The sequence below is a fragment of the Sus scrofa genome, chromosome 14 (assembly GCF_054392235.1).
Source record: "Sus scrofa isolate SSC_HxYL_T2T_F1_AM1 chromosome 14, Sscrofa_HxYL_maternal_Yorkshire_Landrace_v2.0, whole genome shotgun sequence".
Taxonomy (NCBI): Eukaryota; Metazoa; Chordata; class Mammalia; order Artiodactyla; family Suidae; genus Sus; species Sus scrofa.
The window spans coordinates 62,661,330-62,684,679 of record NC_139396.1 but is presented as its reverse complement, the minus strand read 5'-3'; the positions used below and the strand labels follow the sequence as shown (position 1 = coordinate 62,684,679).

Here is a 23,350-nt window from a genome sequence, read left to right as displayed (position 1 = left end):
AGTTCCTTCCGATGACCTCTGAGTGAGAGGCAGCATGAGTGATCGTGTCTAAGAGATTTCCAGGTCCTGCAGGCCCTGAGGATGTCCCCAGGAGCCTTTCCATCCTCTTGGTCCTGGTAAAGTTCAGCGTGAGGGAGAGAAAGAATCTGCTGGGCCTCCAGGATGGCGGGAGGGGCAGTGCTGTCCTCGCGCCCCTCCAATTCTGAGCAGCTCCACCAACCCTGGCTCTCCTGGTTGTTTGCCCACAGAGAATGCCAAGGGCGAGACCCTGGAGCTGTTCCATTCTGTTCACGGGTGGCTGATGGTGCTCTACGAGCGGGACTGCCGGCGGCGCTTCGCCCCCGAGGACCACTGGCTGCGGAAGTGAGCACAGGGTGGGGGCTGGTTTACGGAGGCCGGAGTCCCTCCATCACGCTGCCTGAGTGCTCAGCACACAAGTTTCAGGGCAGGGAGTATGTGGTCCCTCTTCCTTATCCTGTCATTGCATCCGTACACGTTCCTAGGAAGCACCTGTCAGGGCAGGTCACCTCACAGTCACTTCTGTTAGGACACGTACTCTGTAGGTGATTAGAGCTCCTTTGTGGCAACCAGGCCGGATCCCATTTATCAGGCATTTCTTATGCAAGCTGCGGCAAAAAGTTTTTTCAGCTAACTTGAGCAACAGGTTACAATCATGAAATGTCAGTTTTTATCTGCATGATTAACAGGATAAAAACTACAATGAGGTTTTCTTGGGGGGTGGGGGGGGAGAGATCCTCCACAACAACCAAGCCCAAGATCATGTCTGCATTCTTTTACCCACAATACATCAACTCTTCCATAACTCAGAGTTGTGGCGCTGCAGTGGGGACTGGCCAGCTTTCTCTGTAAAGGGCCAGATGGTAGGTATTTCAGGCTTTGCACACCAGACAGTGTCTGTTGCACTTACTCAGCTCTGTCATTGGAGGGTGAGGGCAGCCAGAGACAGTGCCTGATGAATGGGTATGGTTGTGTTCCATCCAAACTTTTATTTACAAAAATGAGGAGCAGACTGAATTTGGGTATACCTTAGGGTATAGCGGACCAGCCCTGCCCTAGAGGATGGTTTTCTGGTTTTCTTGTCCCAAACCCATATCTTTGTTTTTAAGGGATCTCAAGCCTAGTGTGCTCTTCCAAGAACTTGACAAGGACAGAAAGCGGGCCCAGCTGATCCTGCAGTACATCCCACATGTCATTCCTCACAAAAACGTGAGTCGCGCTGAAAGCCAGGCTCCTTCCACGTGGGTCCTGACTGTCCATCTTCATTAGAGCGATCGGAAACGAATAAGAGAGATGGCTCATTCAGTGAGTGCCGATGCTGACTGGCTCTTGCACTGTGCCGGGCATCATGCTAGGCACTGGGAGTATGGAGATCAAAGATGGTGTGAATGGGCAGTTCACGTAGCGAGGTGGGTGCTGTGGGAGCCCAGGGAAGGGCTTCGGGAGGAGGCGCCACAGACAAAAGGGGACAGTGATGACAGACCCAGGCTGGGAGAGTGTGGTGCTACCAGAGAACCAGGCCAGCGGTCTTGAGAGTACAAAGGAGGAGTCAAGAAATGAAGCCGGACGGGGGGGGGGGGGGGGGGGAGTTGTGGGAGCTGCAGCAGGAAGCCTTGTAAGCCAAGGGCAGGAGCTTGGATTTTGTCCAAAGCCCTGGGAGAGTTCAGTTTTGGAGGCACCTGGTCAGAGCCGTGCTTGAGAAAGTTGCTTCTGGCTGCAGTGTGGAGGATGGGCTAGATTTAGTGGGGCCCCAGAAGGAAAGACGATGTCAGGAAATCTTTAAGGAGGGAGCACCTACAGGCCTTGGAAAATGATGACATTCTTGGGGGAGAAAAGGAGGCATTCTGAGGATGCTCAGATTTCCAGCTTGGGAGCCTGAGTGCTCAAGAGATCCAATCCTGGAAGTAGGGGCCCAGGCCAGAGCGGGGCTGGGAAGTGCTTGTCCCGTCAGCCTTGAGCAGGGAGCCGGTGACGTGTCTGCAATTCGTCGAGGCCAACAGACACTCAGGTCTGGAGCTCAGGAGAGAAGACTGGGCTAGAGGTTCGACACAAAGAAGCCCTCAGACCTCCTGTGCTTACAGACAAGGACGAGGCAGTCAGGGAGCCAGACTGAGTGAGGAGACCAGGGGCCGGAGGCCAGGGCCCTGCACGGGTCGGGTGAGGGAGGAGTGACCAGAGGAAGGAAGAGACCAGGGTGGGGAGTGTGGCCTCATTTGAGGAGCCTGAGAGCCTTGGGAGGAGCAGGTGCTGTGGCAGGGGTTGGGGGAGATGAGGGACTCCCTGGTGTCCTGATGAGCGCTGCAGAAATGTCCCCTCTTTCAGGGGAGGCTCTTAAGAGCCTGCACACGCCCTTGGCTTTCTTTCCTTGCTTATTACTCCTTCCTGCTCTCTGATAGCATCTTAACCTTGATGTCATACACGGTTGCCTTTCTTTACTTACCCTCAAGCCATGGCTCACACAGATGTGGATGTTTAAATTCTTATTGCACTCGACAGCAGAGCCTCTCGGAAGTGAGTGACCTCGCGGAGGTGACTTGGTCATGGGAGCCCCTTCAGCAGCACCCCTGACCTTGCCTTAGGGAGGGAATGTGCAGCTTTGCAAAGAATGTGCAGCTTTTCTTCCCAATGGTGGAACACTCTCCGCTCACACTGACCTGCCTCTCCGTATCTTCTCCTCTTTGGTCCTTTAACCACCACTGAAAGTGGACCCTGTAATCCTCTGAGTGGTCTGTTTTCCAAGGGTAGTGCCCTTCCCTTCTCCAGCTAATCCTCCCTTCGTCTCCAGGCCTAAGCCAGGTGGGTGGAGTCTGACACCTCCATGTGACACCTCATCGTGGTCTGTGTGTCATCTCCACTCAGTGTATCTGCACTTCATAAACTGTGCACTGGGGCACCCTGGGTTGTTACAGGACATTTTACATTTTTGAGGGGAACACAGTGAATTTTGTTGGGCACCGTATGATATACCAGCTTGAGTTCACAATGTCAACTTTAAATTCTGCTCCATTCTTTTCAACGATGTCACATCTGCTAAATGGGTTTTTTTTTGTTTGTTTTTTCGTCTTTTTTCTTTTTAGGGCTGCACCTTTGGCATATGGAGTTCCCAGGCTAGGGATCCACTAGGAACTATAGCCTCTGGCCTACATAAGAGCTACAGCAACTCGGGATCTGAGCCGAGTCTGCCACCTACACCACAGTTCATGGCAATGCCGGATCCTTAACCCACTGAGTGAGGCCAGGGATCGAATCTGCATCCTCATGGATACCAGTCAGGTTTGTTAACCATTGAGCCACAATGGGAACTCCTAAGCTGGGTTTTAAAAATGAAATTAAAATGTTTTTAATTTCGGTGTACATGGGGTTTTTTTGGAGGAGGGGGTGGATTTTTTTTTTTTTTTTCTTTTTTTTGGCCATGTCCATACATGCAGAAGTTCCCAGGCCAGGGATCAGACCTGCACCACAGCTAATTTATGTGTTTTGTTTTGGCCACAGCTGCGCCAAGGATCGGATCTGAGCTGCAGCTGAACTTACAGCAGCAACACGGGGTCCTTAACCCACTGCACCACAGTGGGAACTCCAGTTTATGTGTATTTTTAAAATATAGCTACTCAGTCTTAGGATGTAAATGCTTATTGTTAGGACTTAACTACCTAGTAAATGGAACTGTTATGCATTTCTTTTGACCTAAGATAATTGTTTAAAAATATGTATTACTTGGAGTTCCCATCGTGGCTCAGTGGTTAACGAATCCGACTAGGAACCATGAGGTTGCAGGTTGGATCCCTGCCTTTGCTCAGTGGGTTAAGGATCCGGCTTTGCCGTGAGCTGTGATGTAGGTTGCAGACTTGGCTTGGATCCCCCGTTGCTGTGGCTGTGACGTAGGCTGGCAGCTACAGCTCCAATTAGCCCCTAGCCTGGGAACCTCCATATGCCATAGGTGCGACCCTAAAAAGACAAAAGACAAAAAAAAAAAAAAAAGTATTACTGGGAGTTCCCATTGTAGTACAGTGGAAACGAATCCTAGGAGTATCCCTGAGGATACAGGTTCAATCCCTGGCCTCACTCAGTGGGTTAGGGATCCAGTGTTGCTGTCAGCTGTGGTTTAGTTCGCAGACATGGCTTAGATCCCACATCGCTGTGGCATAGGCTGGCAGCTGCAGCTCTGATTCAGCCCCTAGTCTGGGAATGACCATGTGCCACGAGTGTGGCCCTAAAAAGCCAAAAAAAAAAAAAAAAAAAAATTTACTGAACCATTAGAAGTGCTGTGAATAAGAAAGTATGGGAACCTCTGAGGTTTGTTGGCCTGACTTAAAAGTCCAGGCTATGTTCTAATCCTCACCATTTGGTGGTGCTTAAAATTGACATCAAAGCCATTTGTCCTTGGCTCATAAAATCTCTCTTTTCCCTTCCTTGGGAAAATAGGGCCCTTCCTCATCTCCTGCTCCCTTTGATGGCACAGACAGGTGTGGGAAAGTGTCTGAGGCTTGGCATGTTAGAGTGGCTGGGATGCCCCTGTCTTCTCCATCTTGGGCTTTCCTCCCTTCGTCACAGTCGTAGCTGGCCTCTCCTATGTTTTTGCCAGGGTGCACAGGGGTGGGCTGGGGTGGGTGGTGATAGCCTCTCTCCAGGCCTGCGTTCTCTCTCTCGTCTGCCACCATTATGCCATCTGCCCTAAATGCTGAACCATTATGCCAGCTCCCTAGCATAGAAGGGAGGGGCGAGAGCACCTTTCATCCACGTCTCCAGTCTCCCTCATGTCCTCAGCCCATGCTGTCCTCCTGAACCATCTGGAACCCCTAGAGCTTTTGCGGTACTCAGCACTTCAGTCCTTGCTTCTAGACTTGTAAACCAGCCACGTGGCACTTCTTCACTGAGCAGTCCCTCCACTGAGTACATCCCCCTTCTTAGGAGGCCTTTGGTGGCTTTTCCTGTTACAACCATATTTACTTCGGAGAGCTTACAGAATGGTCAAGTGAAAATGCACAAGCCTCCCCTCATACAAGTTTAGCACTTATCACTACTGTTGTTATTATCACTGTTCTTACTGTTCACCTGTGTGGGTGTGGGTGTATATATATATATGTGTGTGTGTGTGTGTGTTTTAATATTTATTATATAGTATATGTATTTTATATATTTTATGTATATCTAAAATTTTATATGTTTATATATAGTTTATATAAATATATACTTTTTTTTTTTTTTTTTTGTCTTTTTGCCATTTCTAGGGCCACTTCTGCAGCATATGGAGGTTCCCAGACTAAGGATCTAATCGGAGCTATAGCCGCCGGCCTACACCACAGCCACAGCAACGTGGGATCCGAGCTGCATCTGCGACCTACGCCAACAGCTCACGGCAACACTGGATCCTCAACCCACTGAGCAAGACCAGGGATCAAACCCGCAACCTCATGGTTCCTAGTCGGATTCGTTAACCACTGAGCCATGATGGAAACTCCCAAATATATACTAATACATATTTATATATATATATGTAATTTTTTTTTCTTTCTTTTGCTGCACCTGTCGCATGCAGAAATTGCTGGACCAGGGATCAAACCTGCACCATAGCAGTGACCCGGGCCATAGCATTGGCAACATTAGATCCTTAACCCACTGAGCCACCAGGGAATTTTTTTTTTTTTTAATTTTTTATTATGATCAGCTGACAATGTTCTGGGAATTCCTTTTCTTATTTATATTTAACAAATCTCTTGACTTTGGGCAGATTTCCATTTTTCAAAAAAAAAAAAAAAAACAGCTGTGGTTGGCGTTATTTATTCATTCCACTGACATCATGTTACGGCTATTGCAGGATGGGATCAAAGGTCATGCTCTCCTAAAGGGGCTTATCAGAATCTTGAGAATGGGAGATCCTTTCTAAATGATACTTGAGAAATACTACTGGTAGACCTGTGGTGTGCTTGAGGACACAGGGGAGGCCCATTAAACGGTCTGGGACCTTTATACTGTAGGATCATTTAAAATTTTTCTAACAGTGAAAAATGTCATCTTTGGATTGTTTCTGTTTTTTAAATTCATGCTATTGATTTCCCCTAAAGCAGACATGACTATATAAAGCAGCCTCTGTAACTCATGCTGCCTCCAGGTTTTTATGGTGGATTATTGACTGAACAAGGAGAATAATTTTCTCCCAGACTATTCTTAGCTGGGCTCTGGCTGCAACCAGACCACTCTTTCTGGAACCTTTCTCCCTTGGCATGTGTTCAGCTGTATTTCCCATTCCCAGGAGTATTTGGGGAAATGTGTACTGCTCTCCCAAGACACTTTTAACCCTGTAGCACACATGGAAGTATCCGATTCTTGGGGGCTCTCACGTGCTTCAGTTTCATTAATTTTGTCTAGTCTGTTTTCGGGGATCCTTGGTTTTTGACCCCATTTCCCGTCTCACCTTTGTTCATTTCAGAGAGTTCTCCTGTTCCGAAACATGGTGACCAAGGAGAAGGAGAAACTGGGGCTTGTGGAAACCAGCTCCGCCTCGCCTCATGTCACACACATTACCATCCGCCGGTCCCGGATGTTGGAGGTGAGAAGCCTGTTGCAAAGTGTGCTCTGGAAAACGTAGGATGTCTAGTGGCTGACCTGTTGCCTCTGAACTCTTCTTCCCACTCCTTGATCTGATGACACTGAAGCCAGGGCTCCAGGGGCAGGAAAGGGCCTGTTTGTCCTGTCATCTGTTTGGAGAGCTGCCTGATTAAACATGCCCTCAGTGCTGAGACCGCAGCACAGCAGTGCCCTCCCTTCACCCCACGAGGTTAGAGCATCAGTCACTCTGTGCCTCTGAAATGAGGACAGACACAGTCATGTCTGTGCAGACACCATCTGCCCCAGCAGGCACTGTCCCCAGACACCCAGCTGTGAAAGTGGAGGCTGGAACGTGGGTGTTAAGTTACTGAGCCTACTGGGAAGTACATGGGTCACAGAGCTGCAAGTTCTTTGTGGACATAAGGGGATGCACGTGAAGGTTCCACCTTCACCAGACCCAGCGTCCAGGGTCCCGCTAGGCAGTGAGGTGTGAATTAGAAATAAGCGCCTGTCCTCAGAACACTATCCTCCATGTGACAGAAAGTCATACTGATTTTGTTCGAACAAGACCCTGGAACATTGTCATAATGTGCACTCCTGCGACATCTGCATCGTGCCCACCTCACTCCCCCAAGCCGGTGCAGTGCACAGTCTGCCTGTGTGTGCTGCTCCTGCACCTATGGTCACTGGGCTCCAAGTCCCCGTTCCTTGAATGGCTTGGCTTGATGTTTTTGCCCATCCTTGCTCTTTAGACCTTTTATTACACTCCAGCCTGTCACACTTCTTCGTCAGCGTGTTCTGTGGTGTAGGACAGTCACAGGATCCCAGGACAGCACAAGGCCACATGCCGGCCATCAGTAAGTGGCGATGGCAACAGCCCTTCCTCCCCACACGTTTTCATTTCTCCCTCGGGGCATTTGCACTGTGTTTGCTGCTCCTTCCTGGAGGACTTGTTTCAGTTCTCTGACCACTGGTGATTGACACCGTCGTCTGCCAGGGAAGGCAGCATGTGGTAAGCAGTGTGACATTCTTAAGAGTAGGGATGAGAAATGTCAGCACCCCCAGGGGCCCTGCCAGTCATGGGAATGAGTAATGCTGGCCGAGTGTCTCAGCACAGGGGCCTTGTGTGTGCATGCTAAACAAATAGGAACGTTCTCTGCTTCCATGGCTCCCTCCCATTTTTCTTGAAATACAGGCCTTGGACCAACCCCATATGTGAGCTGATAAATGACATCTGACAGCCAGCCCAGGCATTGGGGCACAGGAGAGGGTAGGCAGGTGGAGAGCACGCACCTGTCAGGCCACGAGAGTATGGCCTTATGGGTTTTGTATGAAATCCACAGATCCATTATGATGTGAACAAATCAATTTCTGTAGAGAAGCTGGAAAGTCACATAACACCTGTCTGCCCATCAAATTCAGCCTGTGGCCACCAGCTTACAACCTCTGCTTTGACTCAAAGAAAAAGTCTAATTGTGTTGTAGGAACTCACTTCTCCAGCTCTTTCTTCATGAGACCCAGGTGCACCTCTCCTGTCTCTTAAACTCCTCCATCCCCACCCCCGCCTATCTCGCCCACTCCCATGTGGCCAGTGTAACTGAGAGTCTGGGGTGGTGGAAACTGGTGTCTCCTGAGCGCAACAATCCCCAACTCCCTGCTGAAGTGTCACTGGGAGAGCCACCAGACATCCGCTTGCCCTGGGCCTGCTTTTTTAAACACATCCCCCAGGGTCGTCAAAGGAGGGATGTCTCTTGTATTTTAGGCAAAGTCTGTTTTCCTCTTTACATGTCACTGGGGTCGATCAGGTCGTGAAATTGGTCGCTGGTGTTCATATTGAATTAGGAAGGGGGAGGGGTTGTTGATTCAGTTACCCCAGTTCTCATGATTCATTGGTTTGGTTTTCAGACCTTGAGAGCCTCATGGCCTTTGCTTGATTTGGACACAAGGGGGCATCAAAAAGCTAATATTTGACTCATGATCTTCTGGGCTTCTATTCTGGTCCCCTTTTCTTAAGGTTTCTACTGAGCGCGGGGCCTCCAGATGATGGTCTAAGGCCTCCCCTCATGGAGGCTGAGTAGGGGCTGGAAGTCCAGCTTTTCAGAACTGGTAGGAACCATAGATGTAGTCTTACCTATCCCTTCCTCCTCGCCCTGTCAAAGGCAGGACTAAGGCCGGAATTGTTCACGGTCACTCAGGTGTCGGTGACAGAGCTGGGCCTGGAAGCTGGCTGTCCCATCCCCAGGTCCGTGGTCTTGCGTCTGCTCTTTGAAATGCAGTAGAGAAGAAGAGCACCCTGTGCCCACCCCCCTTCCTGCAGAGCACAGATAGAATCCTTGAGCAACGACTCAGGTGCCCAGAGGGCAGTGGGTACAACAGGAAGTGTCAGAGGTGGGTGGCCAGTTCCTCTCTACAGTGTTTCAAAGGGAGGCTACAGTGGGGCCAGTCCAGCAAGCAAATGTTCCTGGAGCACCTGCCCTGTGCTTGGCTGCTTGCGCAGAGCTCTCACCTGTACCATCTCTTCTCATCTCCATGGCATGATGTGCCTCAGGACATGCCTAACTGTTGGGGAGACGTCAGTGTTAAGCAGACTGGAAGAAACCCTGCAGGAGAGGGGCATGTTAGACTTCTCTGCCTGTCCCCAACTCAGTGCCATGATAATTATCTTAAATTTAGGCAAAATGGTTTAAATGCTGTAGCAGCTGCATGGCAACTTCCTGTTTTACTCTTCTTTTTGTCTAACTTAATGGTTTTCACATTGCATGTGCATAAAAAGCGCTTCTCGGGATTGTGGTCCCCAAACCATGTTCTTGTTCCTTCAGGTGACTTAGGGGACTTTGGAGGTGATTTTTTTTCTCTTGCTCCCTAACTATGAAGCCTAAGTCCTAAGTAAGATGGGGAGCCACCATGCACAGTCCTCTGGATCAGTAGATGAGGACGGGACAGAAGTGATGGGCAGGACAGCAGCAGGGGGTCCCCCATCAGGTGTTGCAACACTGGCTGCATTTGCTTTGTGACAGGGAAGCAGCCTGGCAGGCAAGTGGGTGCAATGGAGATGGTCTAGTGTCAGCAGAGCCTCTGAGAGCGCTGTACCTGGGGCTAGGGAAGAGGCAGGGGGTGGCTGCTATAGGATGTTGCAGCTGACTTGTAACCTGTTGTGCAATAGTATCTACAGACGTCAGTGTAGGGACAGGGAGGTTAAATGCCTTGCAGTGAGCAAGCCCGGGCTCCTCATCCCTGGTTATTGGGCCTCTCGGGCTGGTTATGAGGGCTCTCACACTGGCCAGAGGCAGCCTCCTGGGGCCCTGTCCTGTTCCATGCTGTTTTTTGTTTTGTTTTGTTTTGTTTTAAATCACTGCTCTGAAATGGAGCAGTGATAAGGCAGCTCACCCTCAGCACACACATGCTAGGTGTGTCACATACACTCAATGACAGAATCAGAAGCCAGGAAAACCTCGATAGACTTTATCAAGAGATAAACTGCACAGATGACTTAGTGGGAGAATTCCAACGCTGTATCCTGGAGTTCTGGACAGGGAGATGTGCTGAATGGCTGCACGTTTCAGGGAGCTGTCTGCGAGCCAAGGGTGTCAAGGCTTCTCTTCCCTTGGCCCAGTCTCTCTCCTGACCCATCTCCCTGCCTCCTGCCATCCCTCTGCTCTGCTTCTAACAGAAAGATTTTCCTAAGGCAGAAAGCTAGCTGTCACTCTCTGCCTAAACTCTGCTATGGCTCCCCACCACCCTCAGGGTATAACCTGAATTTCTCCGCATGACTCTCAGCCTTTCATGATCTGGGGAAAAGTGCCCGGAGTTGAGCAGTCCAGGGCACTTTTGTTTTTTATCTTACGGTGTTCTGTACATTTGATTGATTTGTGCTTTTTTTTTTTTTTTTTTTAAACTGCAAGATAAAAGATTCTTAGCATTAAAATGGAAAGAGGAGTTCCCTTGTGGCACAGTGGGTTAAGGATCCAGCATTGTCAGTGTAGTGGCCTGGGTCACTGCTGTGGCTCAGGTTCGATCCCTGACCTGGGAACTGCCACATGCTACAAGGGCGGGGGTGGCAAAAAAAATGGAGAGAGGAGATCTTGTCTCAGTTTCTACCATCCTTTGTCTGATGCCTAAGAGCATGTCATGACTTATCTTTCGTTTTTCCATCTCTATGCTCTGCATCCTCTTGAGGGTAGTCTCCCTTCCAAAGTGTGATGCAGTCACAGCCCCCAAATGAATTGTTCTTTCAGCAGCCTCTCACCAGAAGCAGGTAGAAACTGCTCCCTCTCCTCATGCACCCGTGCGTCCTGACATATTTAATAATTACACAGGGAAGTCTTCACCAGGGGAGAGGGAGCTTTGCAGAGGGAGCCTGAATTATGCAGGGAGCCTTGGGTTCCTGATGGGCCATAATTCTGCCCTTGGCAGGACGGCTACGAACAGCTCCGGCAGCTCTCCCAGCACGCCATGAAGGGCGTCATCCGCGTGAAGTTTGTCAATGACCTTGGGGTGGACGAGGCGGGGATTGATCAAGACGGCGTTTTCAAGGAGTTCTTGGAAGAGATCATCAAGAGGGTGTTCGACCCAGCGCTCAATCTGTTCAAGGTATTTAAAGGGAGCGGGAGCGTGGCTGACAGTAGCCAGATTGGAGGTGACAGATGAGAAGCGAAGGCCCCGGTTTGCTCGTTGTAAGGCATTTAACCTCTCTGCCCCTGCCCGTCCTTGTGCCTTGCAGACGACCAGTGGGGACGAGAGACTCTACCCTTCGCCCACATCCTACATCCATGAGAATTACCTGCAGCTCTTTGAGTTTGTGGGCAAGATGCTGGGGAAGGCTGTGTACGAGGTAGGCATGCTGACCTGGGATGGAGAAGCACGTGTGCGTCCTGCAGGCTACGTATCCCTGTATGTGACCAGGCCCAGCCATGTCAGCTGTCATTAGGATAGAGTCAAGGAAAGAGGGACAGGAACCAGGAGTACTGGGCAAGAACACACGGCGCTTTCCGCACGTGAGGAGGTGTGGCTGCTGTCCTGTTCACATAAGGCTGGGAGAATCGAGGCTTTGAGAAGTTGCTTGTCCTGTCTCATCACTGTTTAAATGGTAGAACCCAAATTTGACCTCATGCCAGCCTGGGTCCCAAGCCAGCCCCCTGCTCTGCTGGGGGGTGAGGGGTGGTACACCAGGGCCAGGCTCCACGCAGAGGCCTGGTCCATTTGTCTAAGGGCAGCATCTTGTAGGGTGTGATGGTCGTTTTAAAATCTTTGGCTGTTTGAGTGCTTCAAGGTGGGCCCGAGGTGCTGGGGAGATGCCTGCAGACTTGAATGTGAAGGTAGGATGAGCCTCTAGGCCGAGACCTGTCTTCCTGGCTCGGGATGTGACTGCGCGTGCCAGGAGCTTTATTTCTTAAGGCCCCTGTGCTCCTCAGTGAAGTGGGACAGTAAAGCTACCTTCCCGGGTTGCTGCGGAGGGTTAGTGAGTTCATCCAGATAGAACCCCTCCTGTGGTGGCACCAGTCATGGGGGAGGTTGCGGCTACCATCCTCATGTTTATTAGGAGGCAGGATGTCTGAGCTCCTCGGTGTCATGGGGTCAGGGCCGTGAGGACATCCACAGGCTCCTGTCCCTCCTGGCTGAGAACCCTCACCAACTGGCACAACCGCCTCCTGGTGGCACCTGACTCCCCACCCTGAGGGTCCCTGCTCCCTAGGAAGGGGGTAAAGCTTCAACTCAGGCTCTTCAGCAGCCTGTCTTCGTGGGCTTCACAGCAGGCCCCGGAGCCACAGGGGACCATCCCCTCCCCAGGGCCTGGCCCTGCCTGAGCAGCGCTCACCTCATGCCTGTCCCAAACCCCAGGGAGCACGCAGCAGCCAGGCTGGGCGGGAGGCCACGTTGGGGGGACATACTGTGACTCTTGGAGGATCCAGCATTCTCTCCGAGGCCCTGGCCCACAGCCTCGGTCCCCGCTGTGATGATACCAGTCCCCATCTGAGTCCAGGCACTCTCCAGCCCTCCTCCTGCCCGGGACTCGCTGAGTGGCCTGGGCTCATTCTCTACACTTCTCTGCATTTGGAGATGTGTACATTCTCCACACATCTGCAACATGGAGACAGTTTCTCATTTGATCCCCTTTTTACAAACAAAAACAAAAAAAACCATGAGGCCCCGCCTGGGCACATGCCACGTTTTCCCTTTCAACAAGTAGCTGTGACGAGACTTGGAGGAGTCCGGGCCAGCTGAAATGCATGACTTCCTGGCTTTTGTGGACGCCCTCCCCGGTTTCCTGGGCCCAGTCTCTGTCTCCTCCCTGTCCAGTAGGTGAGGAGCGGTGTGCGTTAACTCTCGAGATCCTCCAGACCACTCTTCCTCTAAATCTCCCCATTCCGCCCACTTCTCTCCACCCAGTACAATCTCCGCTGTTCCTGGCTGCGTCCCTGCCTCCAGGCCGTCACACAGGAAGTACAGATGCAGCACTTCCCTGCTGAGATCCCTCCCTGCGTTCCCTGCTGCCCTCAGGATAGAATCCAGACTCCAGAGCCTTCGGAGCTTGCTGGTCTGGCCCTGCCGGCCTCCCGGGCCTCATCGCTCCCCACACCACCCCCACCCTCATGCTCCTCTAGGTCTAGCTCAGCTACCTCTTCTTCCTGGAAGTTCTTCCACCCTGCTTTTTCATACATAAAACTGAAGCTGTGCTGGTCCCCTGGGACCGGCACAGGTGCAGAAGCCAGTGTCCCAAGGCCTGGCTGCAGCAGAGCTGGGATTTGATCCCTGAGCTGTGCGGCTGCAAAGTCTGGGCCCTTAACCACCACACCATAACATCCCTGGGAGGGGCTTGACTGTGTTTAAGTGGTAGGGAGGCATTGCTCTCCAGCCTAAAAGTTTAGGCAGTGCCTAGAAATGCCTTTAGCACTCTCGGCGCCCCTCTGCAGCCTGAGGTACCCCAGATGAGATCTCCAGGATGGCATCCTGGGTGACAGTTGGCAGCCTGTCTTCTCTCTCCCAGGGAATTGTGGTAGACGTACCCTTCGCATCCTTCTTCCTGAGCCAGCTGCTCGGGCACCACCACAGCATCTTCTACAGCTCTGTGGATGAGCTGCCTTCTCTGGATTCCGAGTTCTATAAAAACCTCACTTCCATCAAGGTCAGTCTGGAGGGCAGGATGGCTTAGCTGAATGCCTTTGTGAACCCAGCACCGTGAGGCCCTCTGGGGTTGGGCTTTATCCCATTGTTGTCAGGGGGAGGGGATTTCCTACTGTGCCAATGGGGCTCATGCTGGCTCCGTGGCCACCGCAGGCCCTTGTGTCCCCTTCTGAGCCCTTCCTCCTGGGACTAGTGCCCACAGACTCCCTCCTCCAGGGGATGGGTGGCTTTTTCCTTTGCTTCAGGTTGTACAACAGCCACAATGGTAACCATCCAAGTAGACGTCATAGGAGAGGAGTATTAAATTCTTAAAGGATATAGCACTCCCTGGCTCCTACATTGTCCCTTTCTCTGTTGCTTTAGCGGTACGATGGGGACATCGCTGACCTGGGCCTGACACTGTCATACGACGAGGATGTCATGGGTCAGGTAGGTGGGCATCTGTGGCTGAGCTTTCTCCCCTTCCCTTCCTGAGACCTGCTACTCTGGGCGTTTTCAGTCTGTCTGTCCACCCTTCTCCTCTGTCTTACCCAGCCCTTTTCCTGCCCTACCAGGAGGGAAGGTGCGTCCCTCCCCTTTCCCAGGTGACCCAGCTTTGCCTGCCCACTCTCCACCCCCGAGCTCCCACAGAGACCCCGTTCTGCTTCAAGTGCACTTTAGGGTCATTCCCCGTGAAAGCTCTGGCACCGGCTTTGTAACACTGATTGTTGTTACCATGGGGAGGATTAGCTGTCACAAACAGGATTGTGACTTAAAGAGGGAGAAGAAGCCACCCGGCAGGAAGGGCCTCCAGCAGAACCCTGTCCTTGCTCCTTCTCATCGTGGAGAGCAGAGCAGGGAGAAAAGACCCTTGTAGTTGTGGCAGCAGAGGGGCCTTCCCAGACTTTCAATTTCCTGCTTTTCTCTAAAGGGCTCCCAGCCCCTCCACTTGCACCACCTGCACGAGTCCTTGTGCACACAGTCTGAGGGCAGCTGCCCGGAGCCTCAGACAGGTCCCTCAGTCTCCCTGAACCAACTTTCCTTATCTCAACAAGTGCCACCTGCCAAATATGAGTCTGTACTGGTGCCAGTGTCACTGGACACTCTCCAGATGCCTGCACACCCCATGCCCCTCCTGAAGAGCCATGATGGCACAGTGGGGCCCTGAGGGGCCTGTGAGGGAGACGCCTACCTTAGTTGTGTTAACCCCAGCCTTCCCCAGCTCATTTGGTCACAGAACTGCTCCCAAAGAGGGCACGGCATCTCACAGGGTCTGTCTGGATAACGGGGCCCAGACCAGGGATTCCCTGGAGCCTTCGTGGGCAGTTCCTAAGGGCCCACGCAGCTTTAAAATCCTGCAGCGTGCTGAGATGTGATAACAGTGGGACCAAAGGCTGCTGTTTTTCCTTTTTCCATCTTTACAGTTGCAGTATATTATGTTAATAGAATTTCTTTTAAAATTATAGAGGGTGACCCACAGAAGTTCCTGAAGTTAAGGAAAGCAGTTGGTTCTATAGCATTTTGGAATCATTAATCAGATTTTCAGACTTCCTTCCAATATTCTTCATTTTCCGTCCTGCCTATAAAACGAACACAAACTTCTAACCAAAAATTCAGCTACAAGAAGAGTATAAAGGTGAAAATGAAATGGTGCCAGTGCCCAGGGAGGCCCTGTTAACTTGTGGCCCAATCCTTTACAGGCTTTTTCTCCCTGGGTGTGTGTATAATTTTTTGTACAAATGATACCATACCACACGTGGTGCTCTGTAATCTGCTTTTCCCCCACCTTTGCAAGAAATAAACATTTTTGGAGTTCCCGTAGTGGCTCAGCGGTTAACGAACCCAACTAGCATCCATGAGGACATGGGTTCAATCCCTGGCTTCACTCAGTGGGTTAAGGATCTGGTGTTGCCATGAGCTGTGGTGTAGGTCACAGATGCTACTCCGATCTGGCACTGCCTTGACTGTGGCATAGGCCTGGGGCTTCAGCTCCAATTTGACCCCTAGCCTGAGAACCTCCGTTTGCCATGGGTGTGGCCCTAAAAAGACAAAAAACAAACAGAAATAAACATTTTCAGCATATTTTTAAATCATGGCACCATAGTCCAGGGTATTGTTGTGCCAGCATTTTCTAACAGTCTTCCTGTGCTCTTCATGGCCAACATATCCCCCTCCACGGCACCCCAAAGCCTCAGTACAAACCTTTGAACAAGGATCAGGTAAGAAGGGACCTTTCCTATTGATCCTGCAGGGCCTGCTTGTTGATATTTAAGTCCGGCGTTTTGTGAAAATGATTGTTCCCAAACATGTCTCGTCTTCACTCCGTCATTATTATGGATGTTGGTTGGCGTCGGGCCCTTTCATCTTCAGGAAGCTTTATTTCCTCATTAGGATTCTCTCGAGTAATTGTTCCCCTTCCTCTCCCCCAGCTTGTTTGCCATGAACTGATTCCTGGAGGGAAGACCATTCCTGTTACAAATGAAAATAAGTGAGTATAGCCATTAGATTTTTAAGGTCACCACTTGAAAAGACTTCATTCTGGCTCTCCGGGCTGACTTTGAGAATTTATTAAGATAGATTGAAGTAGAAAGAGGCCATAAATATCATAATGGAATTTACTGGTTACAGTTCATAGGCCGAAATTGTATTAAATTCGATTTGCAAAATAAGAATTGACCATTTATTTTTTGCAGCAGCACTTCTAAGGTCAGAGGCACCCGGGCTGCACTGTTCCTAGGAATATAATGACGTCTCTCGATGCAGACCGATGGCTCCAGAGCCCTTCGGGCGCACGGTCCTGAACCAGAGGGCACAGGGCAGAAGGACACCTTGGAGGGGCAGGTCATTTTGGAGTGAGGGCACGTGGCAGTTGTTTCAAACACTGTTCTTGAGAAGACACAGTGGTGAATTCAGATGCAGTCTCCCTTAGACACAGGGAGACTCTGAGGCCCAGCAGCTATTGTCACAGATAACAGGCTTTTAGGATTCTATCGTAAATATCAACCTCTTTGGTCCCTCAAAGCAAAGCCCCTCCGTGCATGTCTCTACCCAGCTCTGCTCTCACCTGATTAAACAGCAGGACCTGGCACAAGGAGTAGATACTGACCCTTTTGTCAGTCTCTGTCTTCTGCCACCAGGCTCAGCTGAGCATCTGAACTGTTCATCAGAGCATCACTCTCTTCAGTGATAGGTGAGAGCTTAGTCCTACCCAGCGAATCTTTTGGATCAGATGCACATCCCAGCCCAGTGTCCCCGGGCATCACATCGTTCTCTTGGGTCACATCAGTCAGTCCATGTGCTTGGGGAGCTTTTATTTAGATTCTCAGGAGAGTCAGGAGAACAGACCCAATTCCCATCATGATTGAAATACAGCAGTTTTGACTCTTGGTCAGAGTGTGTTAGTGTGACTGCTGAAAAAGAACGGGAACACAGGTTATGAGGAAGCCGCCTGGGGGTGTCCGAGAGCAGAGTGGATCCTGTGCACACCCACCGGGTGCTGATCACTACCCCTTCAGAGGGATGAGCACCCGTAGAGTACCCTCCAGGATGTCTGGCTCAAAGGAGGGCCTTAATGAATGAAAGCAGTGATGGTCACCATCATCAGATATGTCACCCTTGGATTGGCCCTGATCTGCCAGGCATTATGGCTCCAGGTGACAGTGGGAGCTGTATGTTTAACAGCCAGAACAGCTGCATTGATGCAGCCTATGGAGTGAGGTTCCTCTCCTGCCTGGAAACCTATGTGGAAAGTCATTTCACAAACTAGTATGTGTTCTTAGCATTAAACTTCACTATAAGTGCAAGGGTATTCAGTTCTGCAGACTCTCCTAAAAGGCCTGGCAACTCCCATTCTCTCTCCTACACGGTGACCTTTGATCTTGCACTTCCGGGTGTCAGATGGGAAAGTCTCCCAGGCTCCCTCTCTCTCTCTTAGTAATCTACTTCAGAGCAAACATGAAAGGAGTAGCAGTGATAGAGAAAGTTGTGTTACATATATCAATGTGTAGGTTTGCGGGTCTGAGCATCGTGGGGGAGAATAGATTTATTTGGACTGTACTCATTTGGAATTTTGAAAGTCATACCTGGGCTGGGCTCCAGTTCTTTATATTGGAGTAAATGGTTTGCTAATCAGCAATGCTGGCAAGCCTGTTGGAACGTATTTGTCCTGGTTTGAAGCATCGTGTGGTATCCTGCAGCTGTAGATGAGCTTCCCGTGTTCCTAAAAGCAGACCCGGAAGACCATCTGCTTGGAGCCATCCAGCCTCAGTGCTCTGATTCCTAATCGTCAGCCAGCTGCATGTGGTTACTTTTTTGTAGCCTAGACTCCTTGTCCAGTCTAGCAAGGTTTTGACTGAAGTTTCAACAGGAAACAGTTTTTCTCTGGAGGACAGAGTAATATCTTGATTGGCTTAATGTCCAAAAGGACGAAATTAACTAAAAAGTCCTTTTGTACTAAGAAAGGCCCTCTCCTTATCTGGAGAATGTCTCACTTTGATTCTTTTTTTTTTTTTTTTTGTCTTTTTAGGGCCACACCCGAGGTGTATGGAAGTTCCCAGGCTAGGGGTCGAATTGGAGCTACAGCTGCCAGCCTACACCACAGCAACTTGGGATCCAAGCCGAGTCTACAGTCTACGCTGCAGCTCACGGCAACTCAGGATCCTTAACCCACTGAGCGAGGCCAGGGTTCTAACCTGAATCCTCATGGATACTAGTCGGATTCATTACTGCTGAGCCCCAGTGGGAACTCCTCACTTTGATTCTTGACAGTGGGGTAGTATCCCAATGTCTGACCCACTGGCTTTGGAGAGGGGTGCAGGAAGTGATGTCCTCGACACCTTGACAGTGGCACGCCTATTGGGAGAGTTGTCGTTGCAGTTGTTCTGCTGCAATGCTCTGGTGCTATTTGTGTTCTTGTGAAGTGGTTCAGAACGGACTGGACTCATCTTTCAGCCCATTGGCACCCAGCTGCCCTGTGCTTTTAATTTCCATTGTTTTCTCTCATTGGCAACAGAATTAGCTACATCCATCTGATGGCCCACTTTCGGATGCACACCCAAATCAAGAACCAGACAGCTGCCCTCATTAGCGGATTCCGTTCCATCATCAAACCTGAGTGGACCCGGATGTTTTCGACCCCTGAGCTACAGCGACTCATTTCGGGAGACAATGCTGAGATCGATCTGGAAGATTTAAAGTAAGGAGCGAGGAGGTTCCCGTTGTGGTGCAGCAGTAATGAGCCCGACTAGTATCCATGAGGATGCGGGTCCCATCCCTGGCCTCACTCAGTGGGTTAAGGATCCAGCATTGCCATGAGCTGTGGTGTAGGTTGCAGATGTGGCTTGGATCCCATGTTGCTGTGGCTGTGGCATAGGCTAGTAGCTGCAGCTCCAATTCAACCCCTAGCCTGAGAACTTCCATATGCCGCAAATACAGCCCTATAAAGAAAAAATAAAGTAAGGAGTGAATACAGGAGTAAGGGTGAAATCCTTAAGGCCTCCTAGAAAGCAAGCTGCTTTTTTGCTGGGTGCTTTTTGGAGCGTTTTCAGGGTCCCATCTCCAGATGGACTTTTCCTCCCTGATCTCTGGCTGAATTGCTTTGGAAGAAAAGCTCAACCCTTAGCCTGCCTAGAGACTGAGAAGTAGAAGCAGTTCTTGAGGTCTCTTGGGCTCTCTGATGTCCCATGACATGGTGGGGCAGGGTCTCCTGTCGGCCTTGGCTGGGGACCAGCAGCGCTAGGGCCATAACTCTCCACCCATTTAGTTTCCACGGGCCTGGGTTATTGAGCCATGAACTTCTGGCTTAAGAGAAGTTAGTCATCACCCGGAGTTGGTGACTCTTGTCTAAATTCTGTGCCTGTGTCTGTCAGCGCTCACCAGAACATGTGGCTGAGTCCTTGTCTGCACTGTTTTTAGGAAGCACACGGTGTACTACGGCGGTTTCCATGGAAGCCACAGGGTCATTATCTGGCTCTGGGATATCCTGGCCTCTGACTTCACACCCGACGAAAGAGCCATGTTTCTGAAGGTATTTAATGCGTTACTTGTGCATGTGTTCATGTGTAAAGATGCTCTCATAAACCCAGAAAGCCAGTAGGTGTGATCTTTTACACTGGGAAAAAAATAACATTATCAGGAGAACTTTGTATTGTCAGCATATCCTCTTCCGGAGGAGGGCTACCCAGAGGTAGGGTAGGGTGCCAGAGAGAGGGGCTTGAGGGCACAGCTGAGTCTCGTGAGCCATAGCCTGCTGTGCCCACTACAGACAGGCTGCCCTGGAGGCCTGCCCATGGGGCTCAGCACCACCCTGTCTTCCTTTCCCAGCACTGGTCTTGCTAACATCTCATTTCTTGTGCTCTTCACTGTGGAAGTAAACAGTATTTTTTAGGTTACCTTTGGAAAATACAGGCAAGCAAACTTTTAAACAATCCCAGTTCCTACAGTGTAGGACTTAAACAGTTTCTATTCTCTTCCCCAGGGGCTGCCTCTGTGCACCCTCTTTCTCAGCAGTGTGGAATATGCAAACCACATACACACAGTGTCCCAGTAAAACACGCATCATCAAGTGGGCTACTGTCAATGTATGTTTTGTGTAAATAGAGTGGTGGATGTTAACCAGTTCACCTGTACTGTGTCTTTAAAGTATACACGTTCAAAATGTCCCCCCAGTACCACTCTTGTTTCTTGTTGCTGCCATCAGCACAGTGTTTCATAGGGTACTGTGTGTGCCATGTACGTGCATGTTTTTATAAAATGGAATCCTGTCACTTTGCTACCTGAGCTTCTATTTGATTTTTCTATGATGACCATTTTGCAGTACTCTGGGGGTAAATTTAAGTGCCTTGAAACATCATCCCTTGGGGCATTTGGGTTTCTAGAATAGTCTTCTGTGACCTCAGTTGTTACAGCAACATGGACAGTGTCACCACCACCTGAAGTGGCAGTGGGTTCTCTTTCTCCTCGACCTGTAGTCCTGAGGAGAGTTTGCTCCTGTCAAGGAAGCCCTTGCTGCAGTGCACAGTTGCAGAGATGCACTGGTTGTGCCTATAGGTTTTAAGGGACTCAGATTGGGCAGGCAGACCTAATTCCAGAAGTTAATTCTCAGGAGTTCCCGCTGTGGCTCAGCAGGTTAAGAACCCAGCTAGTATCCATGAGGATGTGGTTTCAGTCCTTGGCCTCACTCAGTGGGTTAAGGATCCAGTGTTGCTGTGAGCTGTGGTGTAGGTTACAGATGCATTTCGAATCTGGCGTGGCTGTGGCTGTGGTGTAGGCTGGCGGCCACAGCTCTGATTAGACCCCTAGCCTGGGAACCTCCATATGCTGCAGGTATGGGATCTGAAAAGAAAAAAGAAAAAGAAAAAAAAGTTCTCAAGAGAATTGGTCTGGTTTTTCCATCACGGCCTCTTGTAGGCTGAACCTCTGCCCCCCTTAGGGCCACTCACTTCCCTCTCCTAGACAGAGAGGAAAGCTGGTCTCTAACCGCACCGTTATCACCCCCACAGCAGGCATATTATGTCTTTGGGTTTCTTTTTTTTTTTTTTTTTTTGGCTTTTTGCCTTTTCTAGGGCCGCTCCTAGGTTCCCAGGCTAGGGGTCGAATCAGAGCTGTAGCCACCAGTCTAGCCAGAGCCACAGCAACACGGGATCTGAGCTGCATCTGCAAACTACGCCACAGCTCACGGCAATGCCTGATCCTTAACCCACTGAGCAAGGCCAGGGATCGAACCCGCAACGTCATGGTTCCTAGTCGGATTTGTTAACCACTGGGCCACAACGGGAACTCCTATCTTTGGGTTTCTTGTCACACCCGCAGGTCCTCATCCTGTACCTGCCCTTTTCTTCAGCTGCAGATAGAACTGTTGTACAGGAGCGTGCATGACTGTGCTTTCTCTAAATGTAATGACAGCAGGGCCCCTCGGTGCCCCCTGCCCCATTGTCCTACTTCCCCTGAGGGGCAGCCACCCCCCTCCCTGGACCAGGCAGGTGGGCGGCTGGCAGCAGGCCTCAGCAGCCTGACCTGGAGGGACGCAGACTCTCCCCGTCCTTAGAATAGGTAGAATAGGTCAAATGACACGGTGCCTGGGGAGAGATTAGATGAAGTTGGTTCACAGAGGACCCGTGCAGTGTAGAAATGTTTCTAAATAGGATCTGCAGCCACAGTTTTTCTGGTGGAACATAGAGTGTATTAGGAAAGTAATATATCTTGTTAGTACTTTTGTAGAAACAGTTTTTTAAAGCATGACATAAACTTTCTAGATGGTCTCAGGAATCTCACTACCATTTATAACATTGTTTAAATGGTAATATTTATTTTGAGACCCAAACGCTCAGCTTGCCATGGAATTTTGAATCACAGCCCATGTTGCAAGGGGCAGGTTCCCAGGTCCCCTAGAGAAGGGGGAGCACTGAGGCTAATGTTGAACTAAAGAAAGCGAGGGGTTTCTCAGGACTTCCCTGTGCGATTTTATCACTTGGGTTTTCTGGTGGGTCAGCTGTCTGTCTGGGCAGGAGCTAGTGGTTTGGGGAAATGATGCAGGTGCCACTGGCTGCCCACAGGCCCAACTGGGGGTTGTCTGGTACCTTGGTCTGCCCCTCGGCCTCACTGGCTGCCACAGCCTGGTCTTTGTCAGCCTGCTGAGGACATTGAGTTGCCCAAGGGGCCCAGAGGCAGGCTCACAGAGACTGCTGGGTGCTCAGGGAAGGCACTGCGTGGCTGAAGAGCCAGATGTGGAGTGAGTACTTGGGGTAGCAGTGTCAGCTGCACTCGGGGTCCCTGCGCCCAGCTCCGGCCTCTCGCTGCCCCACCGGCCCATGCCTCTCACCCCCAGCCCTCTCACTGAGTCATCTCCCTAAGGGCGGGCACCAGTCAGCCCTGTCCCTGCCTCTGCCTTGTGTTGCAGTTTGTGACCAGCTGCTCCAGGCCCCCACTCCTGGGCTTCGCCTACCTCAAGCCTCCCTTCTCCATCCGCTGTGTGGAAGTGTCCGATGATCAGGTACCACTGCCAGGGAGGGGTTGTCTGCTATGCCTGCTGGGTGGGGTGCGCACGCCACTGTGTGCCCAAGTGGGCACCCAGAGAGGCGGGCTGCTCTACGACCTCACCTCTCCTGGGGGTCCCTTGCTCAATACTCCCCTCAGGGGAGAATACGTGGAGGGCGTTTTTCTAGCTGCTGATTCAGCAGGGGTTCCACGGCTTCAAGGAATTTGTGGGTGAGCTGAGGACGTGGCTTCAGAATTGGACAAGCACAGGCCCAGCATCCACTCCTCCACCTGCCACGGTGCATGCCTGGGCAGGTGGCCTTATTTCCTCCTCTGTAAGGAAGGGCAGCTCCAGGGGTCACCATGTCCTATGTCCATGAGCCTGACCCTAGTGGGTGCTCAGGTGGTGGCTATTGTAAGTTTCTTGCCCCATGAAAACCCAGTGGCCTTTGAGTATAGCGGCCTTCCTCAAAGCCGGTCCCTCCTCCTAGGTGACAGATGATCCTCAACCCCTGACTCAAGGGAGCTGCCCCCGGCCGCAGCACCGGCGAGGTCAGGGAGGAAATGTTAGGCTGCATGCAGAAATGTTTGCTCCTGAAATATGTTTACAGTGTTCCAGCTCTTTGCAGATGGGCTCACTGATAACTAGCGGTTAACCAGAAGGCCTGGGTCCCAGTGCCGTTTAGTGCAGGCCTCCCATGCGGGACCCGAG

At 50.9% G+C, this 23,350-nt stretch overlaps 1 protein-coding gene across 29 annotated transcripts in view; it reads left to right on the top strand.

Moving 5' to 3' along the window:
- Window positions 1-23,350, top strand: part of UBE3B (ubiquitin protein ligase E3B) — a 59,298-nt gene that overhangs the window by 33,674 nt on the left and 2,274 nt on the right. For all 29 annotated transcript variants that reach the window (XM_005670735.4, XM_001929210.7, XM_084995537.1 and 26 more), the window contains 11 exons: window positions 249-363; window positions 1,128-1,227; window positions 6,446-6,565; window positions 10,978-11,154; window positions 11,285-11,395; window positions 13,550-13,687; window positions 14,050-14,115; window positions 16,095-16,153; window positions 18,677-18,859; window positions 19,579-19,690; window positions 22,562-22,654. In XM_005670735.4, the coding sequence (XP_005670792.1) occupies window positions 249-363; window positions 1,128-1,227; window positions 6,446-6,565; window positions 10,978-11,154; window positions 11,285-11,395; window positions 13,550-13,687; window positions 14,050-14,115; window positions 16,095-16,153; window positions 18,677-18,859; window positions 19,579-19,690; window positions 22,562-22,654 (1,274 nt within the window). The remainder of the gene's footprint in view (window positions 1-248; window positions 364-1,127; window positions 1,228-6,445; window positions 6,566-10,977; window positions 11,155-11,284; window positions 11,396-13,549; window positions 13,688-14,049; window positions 14,116-16,094; window positions 16,154-18,676; window positions 18,860-19,578; window positions 19,691-22,561; window positions 22,655-23,350) is intronic.